General features: G+C 41.8%; 1 protein-coding gene across 8 annotated transcripts in view; it reads right to left on the bottom strand.

The window, feature by feature from the left end:
• Positions 1 to 18,611, bottom strand: part of MAP7 (microtubule associated protein 7) — a 178,243-nt gene that overhangs the window by 51,027 nt on the left and 108,605 nt on the right. For all 8 annotated transcript variants that reach the window (XM_066373153.1, XM_066373158.1, XM_066373155.1 and 5 more), the window contains exons 2-4: positions 15,526 to 15,627; positions 13,422 to 13,499; positions 470 to 633 (exon numbers count right to left, since the gene is read on the bottom strand). In XM_066373153.1, the coding sequence (XP_066229250.1) occupies positions 470 to 633; positions 13,422 to 13,499; positions 15,526 to 15,627 (344 nt within the window). The remainder of the gene's footprint in view (positions 1 to 469; positions 634 to 13,421; positions 13,500 to 15,525; positions 15,628 to 18,611) is intronic.

Raw genomic sequence — 18,611 nt, 5'->3', positions numbered from 1 at the left:
AGCTTCTGTGGCGCCTGGCCTGTGGTGGCGCAGTGGATAAAGCGTCGGCCTGGAAATGCTGAGGTCGCTGGTTCGAAACCCTGGGCTTGCCTGGTCAAGGCACATATGGGAGTTGATGCTTCCAGCTCCTCCCCCCCTTCTCTCTCTGTCTCTCCTCTCTCTCTCTCTCTCTTAAAAAAAAATGAATAAATAAATAAATAAAAAAGCTTCTGTGGCAATAAGAACAATCTCAGCATTCCCGCTGTGACTTCCACACCACAACCTCCCTCCACAGTGTGCCTGTCTGCCCAGCCGCTGACTCTGAAACAGACTTGCCCTGCGTCCCAGCACTTCGGGGCGGGTTTCACAGCAAGTCCCGCAGTCTGTGCAGCAGACCGCCTCCCGCCCGCTTCCCGCAGTCCGTGCAGCAGACCGCCTCCCGCCGGCTTCCCGCTTCCCGCTTCCCGCAGTCTGAGCAGCAGGACCTTACTTTGTCCTCCTCTAGCCTCTGCCGGCGCTTCTCCTCCACCGCAGCCCTCCTCCGTTCCTCCTTCAGCCTCTGCTCTTCCAGTTTCTTCTTCCTCTCTTCCAAGTGCTTCTCGTAGTGCTGCCTAGCCCGCTCTTCTTTCTCTAACCAGGCGATTTCTCTTGCAGCTTTAGGAGGGAAGACAAGGCCAATTAAACACGGGCAGGTTCAAAACTTGAATGGTTAGGGCTGTGTTGATGGTGCGAGTTCAACAAATATGGGTTCTTGGGTTTTGTAGGAACCAAGCCTGGCCTTGGCTTTCCTCAGATTTTCAGGGAAAAGGCCTGTGGTGGCGCAGTGGATAAAGTGTCCACCTGGAATGCTGAGGTCGCTGGTTTGAAACCCCAGGCTTGCCTAGTTAAGGCACATATGACAAGCAATCAATGAACAACTAAAATGAAGCAACTATGAGTGATATTTTTTGCTCCTCCCTCCTCTCCTCTCCCTGTAAAATCAATAAATAAAATCTTTAAAAAATTTTTTCTCAGGAAAAAACTATGACTCAATTTTTAGCATTATTTAATATGCTAACAATCAGGGTGATGTGCTGAATTCTGCTCTTGAGAACCCTGACGGTCCTCTAGTTTGATAGCTTTCTTTTTTCCTTTTTTTTTCTTTTTTTGGTAACAGAGACAGAGAGAAGGACAGATAGGGACAGACAGGAAAGGAGAGAGATGAGAAACATCAATTCTTTGTTGTGGCAGTTGATTGCTTTCTCATATGTGCCTTGACCGGGGGGGGGGGGGGAGGCTACAGCAGACTGAGTGACCCCTTGCTCGAGCCAGGGACCTAGGGGTCTCGAACCTAGGTCCTTGGCATCCCAGTCTGATGCTCGATCCACTGTGCCACTGCCTGGTCAGGCCAGTTTGATATCTTAATACTACAGAATAATGCACACACAGCACATGTTCTACTCTTAACTCTGATATTGATGTGATGCCCTAAAAACCAACAGTACTATCTGCCTCTCTCTTTTTAAAAAACGTGATGTTTTAGGCTTTAATCACTGTAAAAAAAAAAAGAAGAAGACTAGATAAAGAAGATGTGGCACATATACACCATGGTATACTATTCAGCCATAAGAAATGATGACATTGGATCACTTACAACAAAATGGTGGGATCTTGATAACATTATACAGAGTGAAATAAGTAAATCAGAAAAAAACAGAAACTGCAGGATTCCATGCATTGGTGGAACATAGAAGCGAGACCAAGAGACGTGGACAAGAGTGTGGTGGTTGGGGTGGGGGGAGGAGAGGGAGGGAGAGGGGAAGGGGAGGGGGAGGGGCACAAAGAAAACTAGATAGAAGGTGACGGAGGACAGTCTGACTTTGGGTGATGAGTATGCAACGGGATTGAATGACAAGATAACCTAGACATGTTTTCTTTGAATATATGTACCCTGATTTATTGATGTCACCCCATTAAAAAAATAAAGTTATTTAAAAAAAACACAAAAAACCCCCCGTGATATCCTTTAGATCGACAATGTGACTATATTTGTTTTAACACAGCACTAGTTCTCTGACAGAATTAAAAGGACTTGGGAGATAGTTGATAAAAGGTATAATAAATGCCTCATGGGCATATCACACTGAGTCAGGTAAGCAATTCGAGGAACCAAATAACAGCTGATCTTGTGTCTGAGGGCACAAGCTGACACTATCACAAGCAGAACGGAAAATACACAATTCAAAAAATAGTGTTCAGTGATGAAATGCTTTTTTCCTCTTTCCATAGACATGTTCCTTCCTTCTTTTAGGAGAAAAAGTACAAAACTGGTTGTTTTTTTTTATTTTATTTTTATTATTTATTTATTTTAGAGAGGAGAGACAGAGAGAGAGAAGGGGGGAGGAGCTGGAAGCATCAACTCCCACATGTGCCTTGACCAGGCAAGCCCAGGGTTTCGAACCGGCAACTTCAGCATTTCCAGGTCGACGCTTTATCCACTGCGCCACCACAGGTCAGGCCAAAACTGGTTTTTTAATATGATGCCTCCTTGAGCCAGGATAACTAAACACATCTTTAATATGAGTTATTAACACTATAGGCAAAAGTGTCTAAAAAAAAAATTAAAGCATAAACCTTGAGGATACTATATTGCCCACAGATTAAAATGTTATATTTTAAGGGAAAAAAGTAGAAATTCAGAACATTTTAGTTTCATCTAAATGTTTAATATTAAATATTCTGCATTTCTACAAATGCTAAATCTTTTCAAAGTTTTTCATTTGAGGGGACAAACCTACTGCCAGGGATTTGAATTGACTTTACTTTCATGGAAGGAAAAGGACAAGGACAAATTCAACATGAGTTTGTCCTGTGACATCACTCGGGGTGAACAGAGAGAACTGGGCACCCGCAGAGGAGAGGCCTGCGTGTTTCCGGCAGCTCTGCTGCTAAGGGGGGAGTGAGACTGTGGGCAGTGAGACCGTGGGCATGTTCATTTGGATTCGGTGTTTTCTCTTGCCGAAAAGATGAGAAAAATCCTTTAAGATTCCTTCCAATTGTAAGTCCCTGGTTCTAAAGAAATTCTCAAGCCCAAGATAAAAATTTACTTTGAGTAAAAAGCACTCACTAAATATTTACTGAAAGAGTGAATAAGTAAAAAGACACTATGAGAACACATGTTGAAAGTAACAGAGAACACAATTCTAACACTTTCTTAAGACATAGTGTGACACATAGACTCAAGCACATACGACCTTTGGGATTTTCTATGTGGAGCTATCTTACTGGCAGGCTTTTAATGACACTATACATTTAAATTCATTTAAAAACGTGGATTTACGTTTTGTTAAAACTTAAAAAGCACAAAAATATTAAAAGGGGAAATGACACTCTTCATCTAACCTTAGACCCTCTTATATTCTACTTCCATCTTTATAAGTAAAAACAAGCAGAGATGCCGGCACACAGTAGTATATATACATAGTACACTTACTGCACTGCATGTTGTTATTGTCACTGAAAATGTATCTCAGAGATCTTCCCATAACAACATATGAAATAAAAGTCTAACAACTTTTTAATGGCTATATAATCTCTTATTATCTATATAAGTTACTTTATATGACCGAATACTTGTTTTTTCTTTATTTATAAAGATTTTTTAAATTTCTTAAATTTTATTTTTTATAAAGATTTTTAAATTATTATTTATTCATTTTTAGAGAAAGAGGAGAGACAGAGAAGGAGGGAGGAGCAGGAAGCATCAACTCCCATATGTGCCTTGACCAGACAAGCCCGGAGTTTCGAACCAGTGACCTCAGCGTTCCAGGTCGACGCTTTATCCACTGCACCACCACAGGTCAGGCTCTTTAATTATTTTAAAAAACAATTTATTGGGGTGAGATTGGTTAGCAAATAACTAAGCACTTATTAATGGGTTATCTAAGTTGTTTTCAGTATTTTAACTCTTCTGATCTTATATATCACAAACCTCTGTGTACAGGTGTGAGCTTACCTACGTAGAAGTAAAATTGCTGAGTCAAAGGGAATATACATTCAAAATTTGTTATTTTCATACTGTCCTCTGTAGAGGTCATATCAATACATATTCTCATCAACAGTATATGAAGTTTACAGGCAGAAAACAGAAATATATTTGGACCCTGACACCTGTGGATTAGCAATGTGATGCATCTATTTTTTAAAAACATTATTGTCTTCATTAGGGTAATATTGGTTAATTACCCAGGTTTCAGGTGCACAATTCTACAATACATCATCGTATATTGAATTCTGCGTTCATCACACCAACTCAAGCATCCCTTCACCAAAGATACATCTATGTCTTAACACTTAGCTTAAGGTGAGAACATTATCAACCTGGGATGGTTACTGAAATCATTAGGACCCAGTTGAAAAAGCCCAGAGCATTCAGTAGGCACCTAAATCTTCTCCCTGGAGGGTAATGGGGCTGAGGTCCTGGGACAGGGGTTTGTTCCTGTAGAAGACCTTCCTCATACAATATGCTGAAGGACTTTGAGATAAGAAAGCAATAAAGCGCCAAAACTTCTTATCTTTAGGGCTTCAAGGAACACTTCACTTTTCCTAAAGCAGTGGTTCTCAAAGTGTGCACCAGGGAGCATTGATGTGCCTTAGAAGATTTCCAGGTGCACCCTCTGGTATTCTAGAGAAATATGTGCCTGTTGGGGACCAAAAAACCAATAGGGTTTTTGGAGTTTAGATTTTTGGGGAACAGAGGTGTGGGGAATTGGCTGTAAGCTGACAGTCTGCCTAACCCCCCCACCTCACTTGCCTGATTAGGTTGCAAAAGGCTGTTAGGCTGTGGTCCTGGATTGTTTATACTAACCCCATGTTCCTGGAAAGACTGGAGGCAAGTGTCTTCTATCCTTTGTTTGGTGTAAAGTTAAGATGATATGTATGGTGGGGGTTTTGGATTGATGATTAAACATAAGGAATTGTCTCTTGAAGCCTTTTGGATTTCTATAAAAGAAGAATATGTGGCAACATCTAAAAAAGCTTTGAATATTTTATTACAATTTTCAATATCCTATTTATGTGAATTAGGATTTTCTACCCTCAACACAATTAAAAGTAAAAAGAGAGGAATTCTTCAATGTATTGATGAGGAAATGAGAGTTTGCCTTTCAGATATATGCCCAAACATTGAAGAAATTTACTGAATCTTACTAAGAATGTACCTATATATAAAAAGATAACTTTTTTTTTTTTTTTTATTTTTTTAACCCTCTTTTTTACAAATTCTAGAAAGCATAACTCAAAAAATGTAACATAAAATGTTTTTTAATGTTAGAATAAATTTAATTTTGTCATATTTATTTTGTTTAATTACCATAAAAGCATGCTTGGACTTTATATTTTTTCTTTAATATTTGACTTAATTATTATAACATATTTCTCAGAAATTTGTATATAGTGCGCCTACAATTATTTGTAGGATTTTAAATGCTCCCCGACTTCAAAAAGTTTGAGAACCACTGCACTAAAGTAAATGGAGTTTTGCTAAAGGAAAAAAGCAATTCTTTTGTCACTGCCTTAACCCAACCTCACTCTCATCCTTCACGGAATGTTGCCACCCTCTTCACCTAACTGTCTTCCAGCCCTGCTGTGCTAGACCAGGAAGCATAAACACCCTCTACCTCTGCCTCCCCTTACTCAGAAACACTGGGCTTCCCCAGCCACAGGCATCTAAGCCAGGATCTGTGGAATCACATGACCTTCCATCCTCATCTGTATCACCATCATCATCAAGGGGAGATGTCTCACCTCTTACTTTGTTCTGATCTGACTCTTATGTACTTTACAGGTATTATCTTCACAGCCACTCTGTGAGGGAGACACTGCTATTAACCATTTTATCATGATAGGTCTGGGACACAGAGGGGTGAAGTAACCTGCCTGATGTCTCACAATAAGCCAGTGGTGGAACTGGAATTCAAACTCTGGACTTTCTGACTCTAGAAGCAAACAACGAGCCATTATATTAAGAGGCATGATTTGGAACACCTCCCAATGACTAAAGTTCCTCCTCTAGATGGGGACAAGTTGGTTGTCCATTGTAAAGATCCTGGTCTTCTAACGTCATTCTTAGTCTTTATCATCATGTGTTTATAAAACCCTGTACTTTTTCAGGTTTTGAGATCTTTTCATCTTCAGCAAAGTAAATTTGAAAGAAAGAAATAATGGCTGCTTAATCACGATGGTTGATTTTATGTTGAAGTTTCAGCCTCTGAGTTACCTATTCGTCCCATAACAAGCATTTCTTCTTTCCAGCCCTGAGCCTGACTCATGATCTAGCTGCTTCAGTATGTGCCGATGTCTATATCCCCGCCACCAGAGTGAATTCAGATCCCTCCGATACTCACACCCTGCCTGACAGCCTTAGCAGCTCGTGCACGATAGTCATCAAGTGAAAACGTGGGAGACCGGATGCCAAGATTGACCACAGATCTGCTGAAGTTTTATCCAGAAGAATGTCTGCTTTCCCAAAGCTCATTTTTTGGTGGGTAGTTCTGTCAAAACCAATGGCTGTCCTAATCAGGGGCAGTTTTACTTATGGCTGTAATCAGAGGTACAGCATTCCTGGTTATTTACTAATGAACCCTAACTTCCCTATCAACATTTTTGAGATAAACATTCTAAGCCAGATTGAAATGAATCATTTATTGCTTGATTACACTCTTATTATTAATAGTGCTGTCCCTGAGTTGACAACAAATTGATATTAGAGAGGAAAAAAAAAAAAGGCAAAACCCCCCACCAAACTACGACTGGAAAGGCAAGGAAGTTGGGTGAAATTATCTGAGAAAAAATCTCATATATAATTTAATCGATGTATGTTTGATGGTCAAAATCCTTTGTTGTTGTTTCCAACACATTACATTATGATAGATCTCTTTTACAGCTTTGAACTTAGTTACAAAATCCAATATCAATGAATTGAATGACAGATTTTATTAGCTCAAAGTTTTCTTCATGAGCTATATGAGTTAATCATATAAGTCTTTGAGAATCTTTCATAATTTTATAGAATCCCAGAAAGCTCCAGTGGGGAGTGTGATTCTATTCACATTAATACTGCAAACCTGATTTGAATCATCTTCAAAAAGGGAAACCTTGAATCTCCCTAAACACAGAAGAGTATTTGTCTGGTACACATTCCTGAAATATTTTCTTGAATTTTGTCAATATACTACAGAACCACTAGCTTTATAACATAAATGAAGAAAAAGCAGTTTCAAGACACAACTTTTTGATAGATTGCCTTTGCATCTTTGTTCATCTGAGAAAATGCTTAAGAATAAGTATTCAAGACTTGTTTGACTGAACAATTATAAGGGCAGGCATTACCTGATACCTTGGTAATGCTTTAACTAATTGACAATATACCACTGTCACATTCATCTATACTTATTTATTTATTATTTATTTATTTATTCATTTTAGAGAGGAGAGAGAGAGAGAGAAAGGGGGGAGGAGCAGGAAGCATCAACTCCCATATGTGCCTTGACCAGACAAGTGCAGGTTTCGAACCGGCGACCTCAGCATTCCAGGTCGACGCTTTATCCACTGCGCCACCACAGGTCAGGCTCATCTATACTTATAATAAAATGCATAGACTATATATTCATTTAAGATGCAACAAACAATGGTTAGACATTCACTATGTGTCAAGCACTGTTCTAGGAACTGGGTTATAGAAATAAAAATAATGACACAGTCCTTTCTCTTATGGAACCTATACTCTAGTGGGGACAGACATACATATGTGAAATACATACATGCTTAGATGTTGAACGTGATATGCAGACACACACAGAGTGCTAGTCTGAAGTTTGAGTAAGGTGGTCAAGGAAGGTCCCACTTAAAAAGATAGCATTTAACCACCCCTGAAGTGAGAGAAATGAGCTATGTGGAGAGCTCAGGAGAAACATTCCAGGTGGGACACAAGGCAACCTAAGCTCCAGGAGGTCGATCTTTTCATTTCAATATCCTTGTACCTGGCTCAACAGCAACCACACATTAAATATTAGCATGAGGTTGCCAGCTTGAGCCCAAAGGTTGCTAAAATGAGCCCAAGGTCATGAGCAAGGGGTTATTGGCTCAGCAGGAGCCCTCCGGTCAAGGCAATGAATACCTAAGGAGCAGCAACGAAGAATTGATGCTTCTCATCTCTCTCCCTTCCTGCCTGTCTCTCCCTGCATGTCCTTCTCTTTCTCTCGTGCTTTTAAAAAAAATTATCACAATGTGTTTTAAGACTAAAATAAATGACATTCTATTAAATAAATTACTTTAGTAACTATGGCATGCCTACACAATATAAAAGTACAACCACTGTGTTAATTTGCTACTAAATATGATAATACATAGTGAATTATTTAGAACACTGCTTGGTCCATAGTTACTGCTTAATAAACACTGTTATTCCTGTTTATTAATAATATTAATATTATTACTTAGTTGAAAACGAGTAAAATCAGTAAAAATTAGGAAAATCAGCCAATATTACATGTTTGTTTATATGCAGCATTGTGCCATACCCTTTAAAAGCTTAAAATATACACAACCAGGGAGTTATATAAAATCCAACAAGAAAAAGTTCAGGGGAGTATAAAGTAGCATCACAGTGTGAACTAAAATATGATAGTTACACAAGATATAAGATACAGTGAGAAAATGATAGAATTTCTGAAAGGAGAAAGATAATGAAGACGAAGGAGGCTTCCAAAAATAAACACTGGTACGAACTGTGGCAGAGCTGGAGCAATGAAGTGCATCAGTGAGACAGATCTGGTGATTGAGATGTAAATTCTTAAAGCCTGGACTAGGATGACAGCAGAAGCAGCAAATTAAAAGTCACGGATCCGAGGCCCTGGCCAGTTGGCTCAGTGGTAGAGCGTCGGCCCAGCATGCAGGAGTCCTGGGTTTGATTCTTGGCCAGGGCACACAGGAGAAGCACCCATCCTCTTCTCCAGCCCTCCACCTCTCCTTCCTCTCTGTCTCTCTCTTCCCCTCCCGCAGCCAAGGCTCCATTGGAGCAGAGTTGGCCCGGGCGCTGGGGATGGCTCCATGGCCTCTGCCTCAGGCGCTAGAATGGCTCTGGTTGCAACAGAGCAACGCCCCAGATGGGCAGAGCATCGCCCCCTGGTGGGCATGCCAGGTGGATCCCGGTCGGGTGCATGCAGGAGTCTGTCTGACTGCCTCCCCATTTCCAACTTCAGAAAAATACAAAAAAAAAAAAAAGTCACGGATCCAAGGTTTACATTGAAGACAGAGGTCAGCTAGTCTTATGACTAAATGAATTTATAAAGGGTAAAGAGAGTGTGGCAACTTCCATGTACATACTGGGCTAGAGAGAGTGAAGCCCCACCGAGAGCACTAGGCTGAGTCCAGCAGGCCAGGGTGGGCACCTGTCAGTGCATAGCATTGGGCCACCAAGGAAGGAAGAATGTTTTATTCTGCAAAAGACCCAATGCTGCCTGACCAGGCGGTGGCACAGTGGATAGAGCGTCAGACTGGGATGCGGAAGACCCAGGTTTGAGACCCCAAGGTTGCCAGCTTGAGTGTGGGCTCATCTGGTTTGAGCAAAAATTCACCAGCTTGGACTCAAGGTCACTGGCTCAAGCAAGGGGTTACTCGGTCTGCTGAAGACCCATGGTCAAGGCACATATGAGAAAGCAATCAATGAATAAATAAGGTGTCACAATGCGCAATGAAAAAACTAATGATTGATGCTTCTCATCTCTCCGTTCCTGTCTGTCTGTCCCTGTCTATCCTTCATTCTGACTCTCTCTCTGTCTCTGTAAAAAAAAAAATAAATAAAACCAAGTCCCAAATGGGCTAACACAATACATATATATATACACACTGCTCACAAAAATTAAGGAATATTTCAAAATGATTATGAAGCAATAAATTACCCCCTTTTAAAAAGACCCAATGCTCACACTAGTAGTCAGAAAGATACCAGTCTCTCCAGCGGTACCAAAAATATCAAAAATCGCCTAAAGGAATAATTTCTTGGGGCCAGAAAAATACTGATGCAATTGATCAGGACACAGAAATTACCATGAGGAGTCAGTTTTGGAATGAAAGTTGATGAAGAATGGAACTGTATAGAAGTTGAGTTTTAGATAATGGGAATGCATCTTTTGCTTCCTGAATAGCTGGAACTGTGAAGCCCATAGCACCAGAAAAGGAGAGCTGAGACCATGAGAACAAATAAGATCTTTTTCCTCTAGGAAAAAGCAAAATTAAAGTTTAGAAGAGAGATGGCAAAAAAGGTGCAGAAGTCAAGAAAGAGAAGTTTGAGAAAATGGCCTGAATAGAATCAGATGAAACAGAGCAGTTGAGGAGATTCCTTCATGTATAAAGCTTTTGAGGCAGACAAATAATGCTTTCAGAGTCCATCTGCTCAACTAGAGAGAACAATCCCCAACATGAAGAATTATGCCTGATTTTATGTGACAAATGGAAAGATCACGTAGGAAAGAGCAGGCCACATGACATAATCCTACCACAGAAACATTAAAGCATGACTCAGAGGTTTAACCCATAGAACATTATTAATAGGTCCTCCCATTTGCAATCAGTAAAACATGATATGCCCTCAAAAAAACAAACAAAAAGACCTTTATTCTCTCTACTCTGCTTTAAAAAAAAAGTGGATTAGAAAAATCTTTTAATGTTAATTTCAACCTACATCAATCAGTGAAAAATCAGTTTCTTTGGCCAATCATTTTATATTTTACTTTGTTGGAATTTCTGGAATGCACTCCATTTTTTTTTTAAACTTGGGAAGCTGTAAAGTCTGAAAGCTGTAATACCGATGTTACCAACTATTTTGTTTTCAGAAAGGCACAGTCCAAAGATCTGCTATTGAGCGACAGACAGTCCGTCATCCCCTTTGTAAAAAAATATTCAACTGCTACTATAGCTTCTGCAGTTTATGAGTCGTTCGTCAGGTATGCCCTTTGATTTTCTTTTAGGACTGAAGGTTTTTTTATTTAATCACTCTTAGGTATTCCAAGCTTAGATTAGAAGCTCGACTTTAAATGGCTCTTTACAAATGTATGTGGCATTTGCGGGAATGTTTATTTCTTTTTTTTTTTTTTTTTTTTTTCTGAAGCTGGAAACGGGGAGAGACAGTCAGACAGACTCCCGCATGCGCCCGACCGGGATCCACCCGGCACGCCCACCATGGGGCGACGCTCTGCCCACCAGGGGGCGATGCTCTGCCCATCCTGGGCGTCGCCATATTGCGACCAGAGCCACTCTAGCGCCTGGGGCAGAGGCCACAGAGCCATCCCCAGTGCCCGGGCCATCTTTGCTCCAATGGAGCCTTGGCTGCGGGAGGGGAAGAGAGAGACAGAGAGGAAAGTGCGGTGGAGGGGTGGAGAAGCAAATGGGCGCTTCTCCTGTGTGCCCTGGCCGGGAATCGAACCCGGGTCCTCCGCACGCTAGGCCGACGCTCTACCGCTGAGCCAACCGGCCAGGGCTATTTCTATATTTATAAAGATTCCAGAGAAGGTCTTAAGACTTAGTTTCTACTATAAAGGCTTAAATGGAAAAGAATAAGCAACAGACACTTATAAAATTTAAAAATCCAGTGCAATTAATGCAAAGTAACAAATCAGAATTGATGTAGTTCATTAAAATTATGTTTCTTAACAACAACAAAAGAGATCAGAATTAAGGAAAAGTATGTTATTTAATATGGCAGGGTTAAGAAGAAAGAGAAACACCCTATTATATACTGGTTTACCAAAAAAGTAAAAAGATAACACAATAATCTGAAAATGACTGACCAATATAATAATGAAGGAGGATGTTACTAAATGTCTTCTTCCCTCCTGTCCTTGCATCATTACTCTCCAGTCCCTGCCTCTTCTATCTCCCTGATGACTCTTCTTCATCCTCTAGTGGCAAGCTCAGGTGGCACCCAACACCCCAGGCTGGGTTAGGTGCTTCTGTGGGTTCTCAACACCCCTTGTGCACCCCGCCCCAACAGCATCCTGTATTATTATATATTGCTTTGTGTTCATCTGCCTCCGCACTGGACTGCAACCAGCCCTTGAGGTTTGGGCCTCCAATTTATTTATTTATTTATTTTAATTAATTAATTAATTAATTTTTTATTTTTTTATTTTTTTTTCTGAAGCTGGAAACGGGGAGAGACAGTCAGACAGACTCCCGCATGCGCCCGACCGGGATCCACCCGGCACGCCCACCAGGGGCAACGCTCTGCCCACCAGGAGGCGATGCTCTGCCTCTCCGGGGCGTCGCTCTGCCGCGACCAGAGCCACTCTAGCGCCTGGGGCAGAGGCCAAGGAGCCATCCCCAGCGCCCGGGCCATCTCTGCTCCAATGGAGCCTTGGCTGCGGGAGGGGAAGAGAGGAAGGGGGGGGGGTGTGGAGAAGCAAATGGGCGCTTCTCCTGTGTGCCCTGGCCGGGAATCGAACCTAGGAAGTCCATACGCTGAGCTGATGCTGTATTCACTGTGCACCGGCCTAGGCCAATTTGGGTTCTTGAATAAGAATTTTAAAAAAGAGGGGACACGGGGGCTGGGTTCTTCAATTGAAATATGAACTCTTATAAAATGCAGCAGAACTTTAAAAATTTGTGGGTCATCCACTGGAAAGATTTTGACAACCCTAGTGAGCCCTAGTGTTAAAATACCTAGGCACCCCAGAAACGCAGACATACTGACCAGGCGTTTCATCTTTCCAAGGTACGTGAGGAGAGGATCCTGTTTTAGCAACTTTGCATAAATGGACTGCAAAGCGAAGGGGAGGTTGGCACCAGCATCCTGGCTCAATGCTGCCGAGGGTTCTGATCCCTGCTTCCTGGGAGCCCGTCCTGTGACCCAGCTCTCTAGATGATTCTATGGCAAGCACGGCAGGTGCTCACCTTTCGCCAGGGCCTTCGGTAACCAAAGAAAAAGACACCTCAGCACTAGGTCTTGTGCTTTTCCTGGAGCAAAATGGTAGCATCTGTCTATAAGTTCAACAGCGGCATTACTTTAACATGGAAGGCGTTCAATGCCCTAGCAGTGCAGAGTCTCGTAACTGTTCAAACAAAAAGAACCACGTGCTTACTGTCCCTGTATGTCTTAAGTTGTAAAATGTAAGCAGAGCCTCTCATGTATACATTCCCTCCAGTGCCACATCGAACTTTGATTACAATATAAGAAGAAGTGAAAATGACCTTAATCCTGAGCTGGACTTTATTGTCGCTTAAAATTTAGTCCTGTGTTTATATCATGCACTAAATTCTGCTTTGCAAAACTCAAAAAGGCATGTGAGAGAGCATAGTTACTATAGAGATGTCTATTTGCTCAATGGAAGTGTCCATTATCCTTGAGGGGGAACGAGCACCACTTCAACAACAGTGAGCCTTGAAGAGCAGGCGAGGGACAGAAATACCTAGCTGCTTCTGCCGCTCCTCACGGCGCTCCCGGGCCAGGCGCTGCCGGTCGTCAACTCGCAGCACAGGCGGCGGGTCTGAAAACGGGACATAAAACGTGGGATGAAGAATGTATTTAAAAAAAAAACAACAAATGATATACACAGATAAATATCATTTATTTTTTTGTCCAGTGAATTTGATATATAATATATGGCTATGTCTTACAATGAGCACATATAAATATACTTTCAGTGATACACTTTAATATGATTTTCCTGAGGATTTCCAAGCACTTTTTTGTCTATTTAAAAACATTACATCTGTTAAAGTTAATTTTCCAAATAAAATTTAGAAATTAAAAAAAATCATTACATAAGATAGCAAATACTAAGATCTTTCATCACTAGGAAAAAGACCCATTTTTTTTGTATCTATTTATGATGATGGGTGTTAACTAAATGCATCGTGGGAATCATTTTCTAATATATGTTAGTCAAATCATTATGTTGTACACCTTAAACTTATACACTGCTACACATCATTATATCTTAGTAAAACTAGGAAATAAAATAAAAGGACACATGGCAAAAGAAATACGTAAAAACGTAACATAATTATTGCCTTTTGGCTATTTTCATCAAACAATATACACGCTATTTTGTGTTCCTAAGCTACTGAAGTTCTATTATTTTTATACTTTATTTATTTATTCATTTTGAGAGGAGAGAGAGAGTGAGAGAGAGAGAGAGAGAGAGAGAAAGGGGGGAGGAGCAGGAAGCTTCAACTCCCATATGTGCCTTAGACCAGGCAAGTGCAGGGTATTGAACCGGCGACCTCAGCATTCCAGGTCGATGCTTTATCCACTGCGCCACCACAGGTCAGGCTATTTTTATACTTTAAATGCCTGTTCCTTAACAACAAATAGAATCCCAAGTGCAGTTATTCTGAAGAGATATTTACATATGTGAGGACCCAGCTTGTGCTCAGACAGGCATGAGTTCAGTTCCTATTCGTCACTCACTTGCCGAGTCACTTATCTATCAGCTTCTCTAAGTCTCAAGCTATGGTATGGGTTTTTACTCATTACCTATAAAACAAAGGTGCAATAGAACCTACCTCACATCACTGTAAGGATTAAATAATATAATGTTGCTCTGGCATTAATATAGTGCCTAGCACATGATGCATCTCAGTAAATTCATTCATTCAGAGAACACATGAACATTTATTATACACCATGCAACTCTCCTCTGTGTTGAAAAGAAAGGAGTCTTTTTTTTTTTTTTTTTTGTATTTTTCTGAAGCCGGAAATGGGGAGAGACAGTCAGACAGACTCTCGCATGCGCCCGACCGGGATCCACCCGGCACGCCCACCAGGGGCAACGCTCTGCCCACCAGGGGGCGATGCTCTGCCCCTCCGGGGCATCGCTCTGCCAGGACCAGAGCCACTCTAGCGCCTGGGGCAGAGGCCAAGGAGCCATCCCCAGAGCCTGGGCCATCCTTGCTCCAATGGAGCCTTGGCTGCGGGAGGGGAAGAGAGAGACAGAGAGGAAGGGGGGGGGTGGAGAAGCAAATGGGCGTCTCTCCTATGTGCCCTGGCCAGGAATCGAACCCGGGTCCCCCGCACGCCAGGCCGACGCTCTACCGCTGAGCCAACCGGCCAGGGCCAAGAAAGGAGTCAAAAAGGAAAAAAGAGTAAGAAATCTCTGCCCAAAGGGGATTGCTTTCAACTCAGGGAAGATTTAATAAACAGGATAAATAAAGTATATTGAATGAAAAAAAAGGGAAAAGTCAATGTCTAACTCATTGATTGTCAAACTGATTAAGAGGTAAGTAGAGCTTGTCTTGGAATCTCTGTTTTAAAGAGATAATCAACTCCCCCTCTCTCTCCTTTCTAAAATGAATAAATAAAATAAAATTTAAATTTAAAAAAATAAAAAAATAAAAAAAAAAATAAAGAGATAATCAAGGCTGTGAGAAGTTCTCTGACTTAAATTCATACAAGTCAGTATGAGTGTGTGTGTTGTCGGCAGAATGGAACCACGCTCTCCTAAATCCTTGCAGGCGGTCACGGCTTTTGTAATCACTTCCCTTTCCCACAGCAAATGCAATACATTGTACCTGGTTTGTTTCCTGAGTAGTGGCTACTTTGTCCTGAAATAGCAGAGGGGGGCCGGTTGGAGGCAGCATTCTTCTTCTCGTGCACTTTGTAGCTGTCAGGTGCTAGACAGATGAGACAAAAGAGACAAAAAAACCCATATTTAGTTGCTTAAAATGTATTCAGAAACTTTCACTATTCAATATTGACTGTCAAGCTTTTTATCAGGTTTAGGCTACATCAGGAAAGAAAAAAGATAACCAGTTACAATCCCTTTCTGTTCATTGGGAAGGACACATCCAAAAAGCAATAGCCTCAGCTTAAGTAGCCAATCATCCAGTAGAGGAATGTTCAAAGATCCAGGAAGTCGTTTACCCTGCCCTTCCAGTTTACACATAAAACAACCACATGGAAACGACTGGAACCTAAAACCTCTGATCTTGGTTCTTACAAGTTCATGTGTTAGGAAGCACAAAATTCCAAGAACATAACCAAGAAGGTCACCAAAATGGAATCAGGACGTAAGTTCAGAAACAGAGCAGTAAAGACACTAGGGAAATGTACTCTAGGAAAGGAATGAAGGGAGAAACACCAAGGAGTTCTCTGGCTATATAAGGTATAAGGTTCTCCAGGACCAGGCGATTTTTTTTACATGTATTACTTTATGTAACATACGCATTTTTGAAGGATATTTAAAGGATGTTTGCTACTCAGTAGATACAAATCATGTCAAAAATCAAACCCTTGAATTTCCCTGCCTCCTACCCTCTGCCTTAAAACCAGCTCTGCCCCGTCTTCCCCATCCGTTCGAATTCCATTCTTCCAGTTGCTCAGGTCCAAAGCCCTGGCATCAACCTTGACTTCTCTCCATTAGTAATTTCTTTCAGCTATATCTTTAAAACGTCTTAACACCTGTACCTCTGCCCTTCTGACCATCTCTACCCTGTGATCGCAATATCCTCTTATCTAGTCTACCTGATCCTACACTGATCGCCTTCAGTCTATTTTCATCTCAGCAGCCAGAGTGATCCCATCAAAACATGTTCCGTCATTCCTCTGCTCAAAACAGTCCAACAGCTCCAATCTCATCAGAGCAAAACACAAGTTTCCGCCTTGGCCTAGAAGATACCATATGGTTTAGCCTCACCTTGTACCACTTTCCCTCTTGATCTGTTCTACTCATACCGACTGACTTTCTCAGTCCATCTCAGAGCCTTCGCAAGAACCTGAAATGTTCTCCCAGTTATCAACACAGACCTCTCCTTTGCTTCCTTTGGGTCTCTGTTCAAAGATGACCCTAGAGCAGGGGTCCCCAAACTTTTTACACAGGGGGCCAGTTCACTGTCCCTTAGACCGTTGGAGGGCCACCACATACAGTGCTCCGCTCACTGACCACCAATGAAAGAGGTGCCCCTTCTGGAAGTGCGGCGGGAGGCCGGATAAATGGCCTCAGGGGGCTGTAGTTTGGGGACGCCTGCCTTAGAGGGTCCCTTTGACCTGTTTAAAACATCACCCCCATCACTCACCATTCCCCCTTCTCCTTACCTCCTGACTACCTTTTTCTCTAGTAGACTGAGGCAATTGGATGTTGTCTAGAAAACAGGAATTATTTGCTCAAAGTTTTTGAACCTGAAAGGGTGTGGTAATAATTATGCTTCAAGAAGACTAAATCTTAGCCCTGGCCGGTTGGCTCAGTGGTAGAGCGTCAGCCTGGCGTGCAGAGGTCCCGGGTTCGATTCCCGGCCAGGGCACACAGGAGAGGTACCCATCTGCCTCTCCATCCCTCCCCCTCTTCTTCCTCTCTGTCTCTCTCTTCCCCTCCCGCAGCGAGGCTCCATTGGAGCAAAGATGGCCCGGGCGCTGGGGATGGCTCCTTGGCCTCTGCCCCAGGCACTAGAGTGGCTCTGGTTGCGGCAGAGCGACGCCCCGAGGGGCAGGGCATCGCCCCCTGGTGGGCAGAGCGTCGCCCCATGGTGGGCGTGCCAGGTGGATCCCGGTTGGGCGTATGCAGGAGTCTGTCTGACTGTCTCTCCCCGTTTCCAGCTTCAGAAAAATACAAAAAAAAAATATATATATATATATATATATATATTAAAAAAAAAAAAGAAGACTAAATCTAAAAATGTTATCCAAGATGTACTAAAAATTTTTTTTACTACATTTACCTTTGACTTCTGAATTGGGAATGTACAATTTTTTTATGAAAAATCAAACTAAAAAGTAAAAAGTATCTTATGCAACCTTAATACGGCTCAGTTTCAAATGATTTATTTGCTTTAAATACTCAAATAAACTTTGGGTTATCTACTTGAGCTTTCTTTGCCTTATTTGCAGGGAAAGGTCTGTAAAGATACAGTAAGAAAACGGGCAGATTGCTAATAAATGAAACAGCAAAAGGTCTTAAATCAGTAGTTTCTGGTAGGTTTTGCCACTTGAGGTAATTCACTGGGCAATTCACCACTGGGAAAAGGCTATATTCTGTGTGCACCTACTCAATCCTGGGGAATGGGGCCAAATGAAGTGATGAGTATGAGCGGAGCCAGGGTGGGCCCTGAAGCTGATCTGGAACGGAAACCAGAACATGTGATGGTTCCGTGATGCTGGAACACGTATGCTCATCCCACCAGCCAAAAACAAGCAGCCAGGTCTCACCACGCAGCCTGTAAAACCAGTCCTTGGAAGTCTTGGCTATGGTCTCACCGCTCAAAAGGCAGCCCCTGAAGATGAAAAGTTGGCTGTACTTGGAACTTTTGCCTCTATTCTGCAAGTTAATCTTCTCAAAACGGCTCATAAAGAAGTTAATAATTAAAAAAGATAAACAGAAAGGAGTGCCACCCAGATTCGGAGTGCTTTGACCACAATTCTCTTGTTACTCTATAGCCACCTCCAGCACACAGCATGAGGCCTTAATTGAGTCAGCAAGCTGCTTACGAATCTCATCTCGTAGTCATTATTGTTAGTTACCTGAAAGATAATTAGGACCACTTGTTTAGACTGTATTTCAAATGGATTCATTTCTTTCTTGCTTTGCTATATTTGACATAATTTAATCTTTCTCTCTGCTCACTGAGTGTCTGCAGTGCCCTAGGTCCTGGCAGCAAACATCATC

Source organism: Saccopteryx leptura, chromosome 3, assembly GCF_036850995.1.
Source record: "Saccopteryx leptura isolate mSacLep1 chromosome 3, mSacLep1_pri_phased_curated, whole genome shotgun sequence".
NCBI classification, from domain to species: Eukaryota; Metazoa; Chordata; class Mammalia; order Chiroptera; family Emballonuridae; genus Saccopteryx; species Saccopteryx leptura.
The sequence above is the reverse complement of the archived record's forward strand: the minus strand, read 5'-3'. Positions and strand labels throughout refer to the sequence as shown.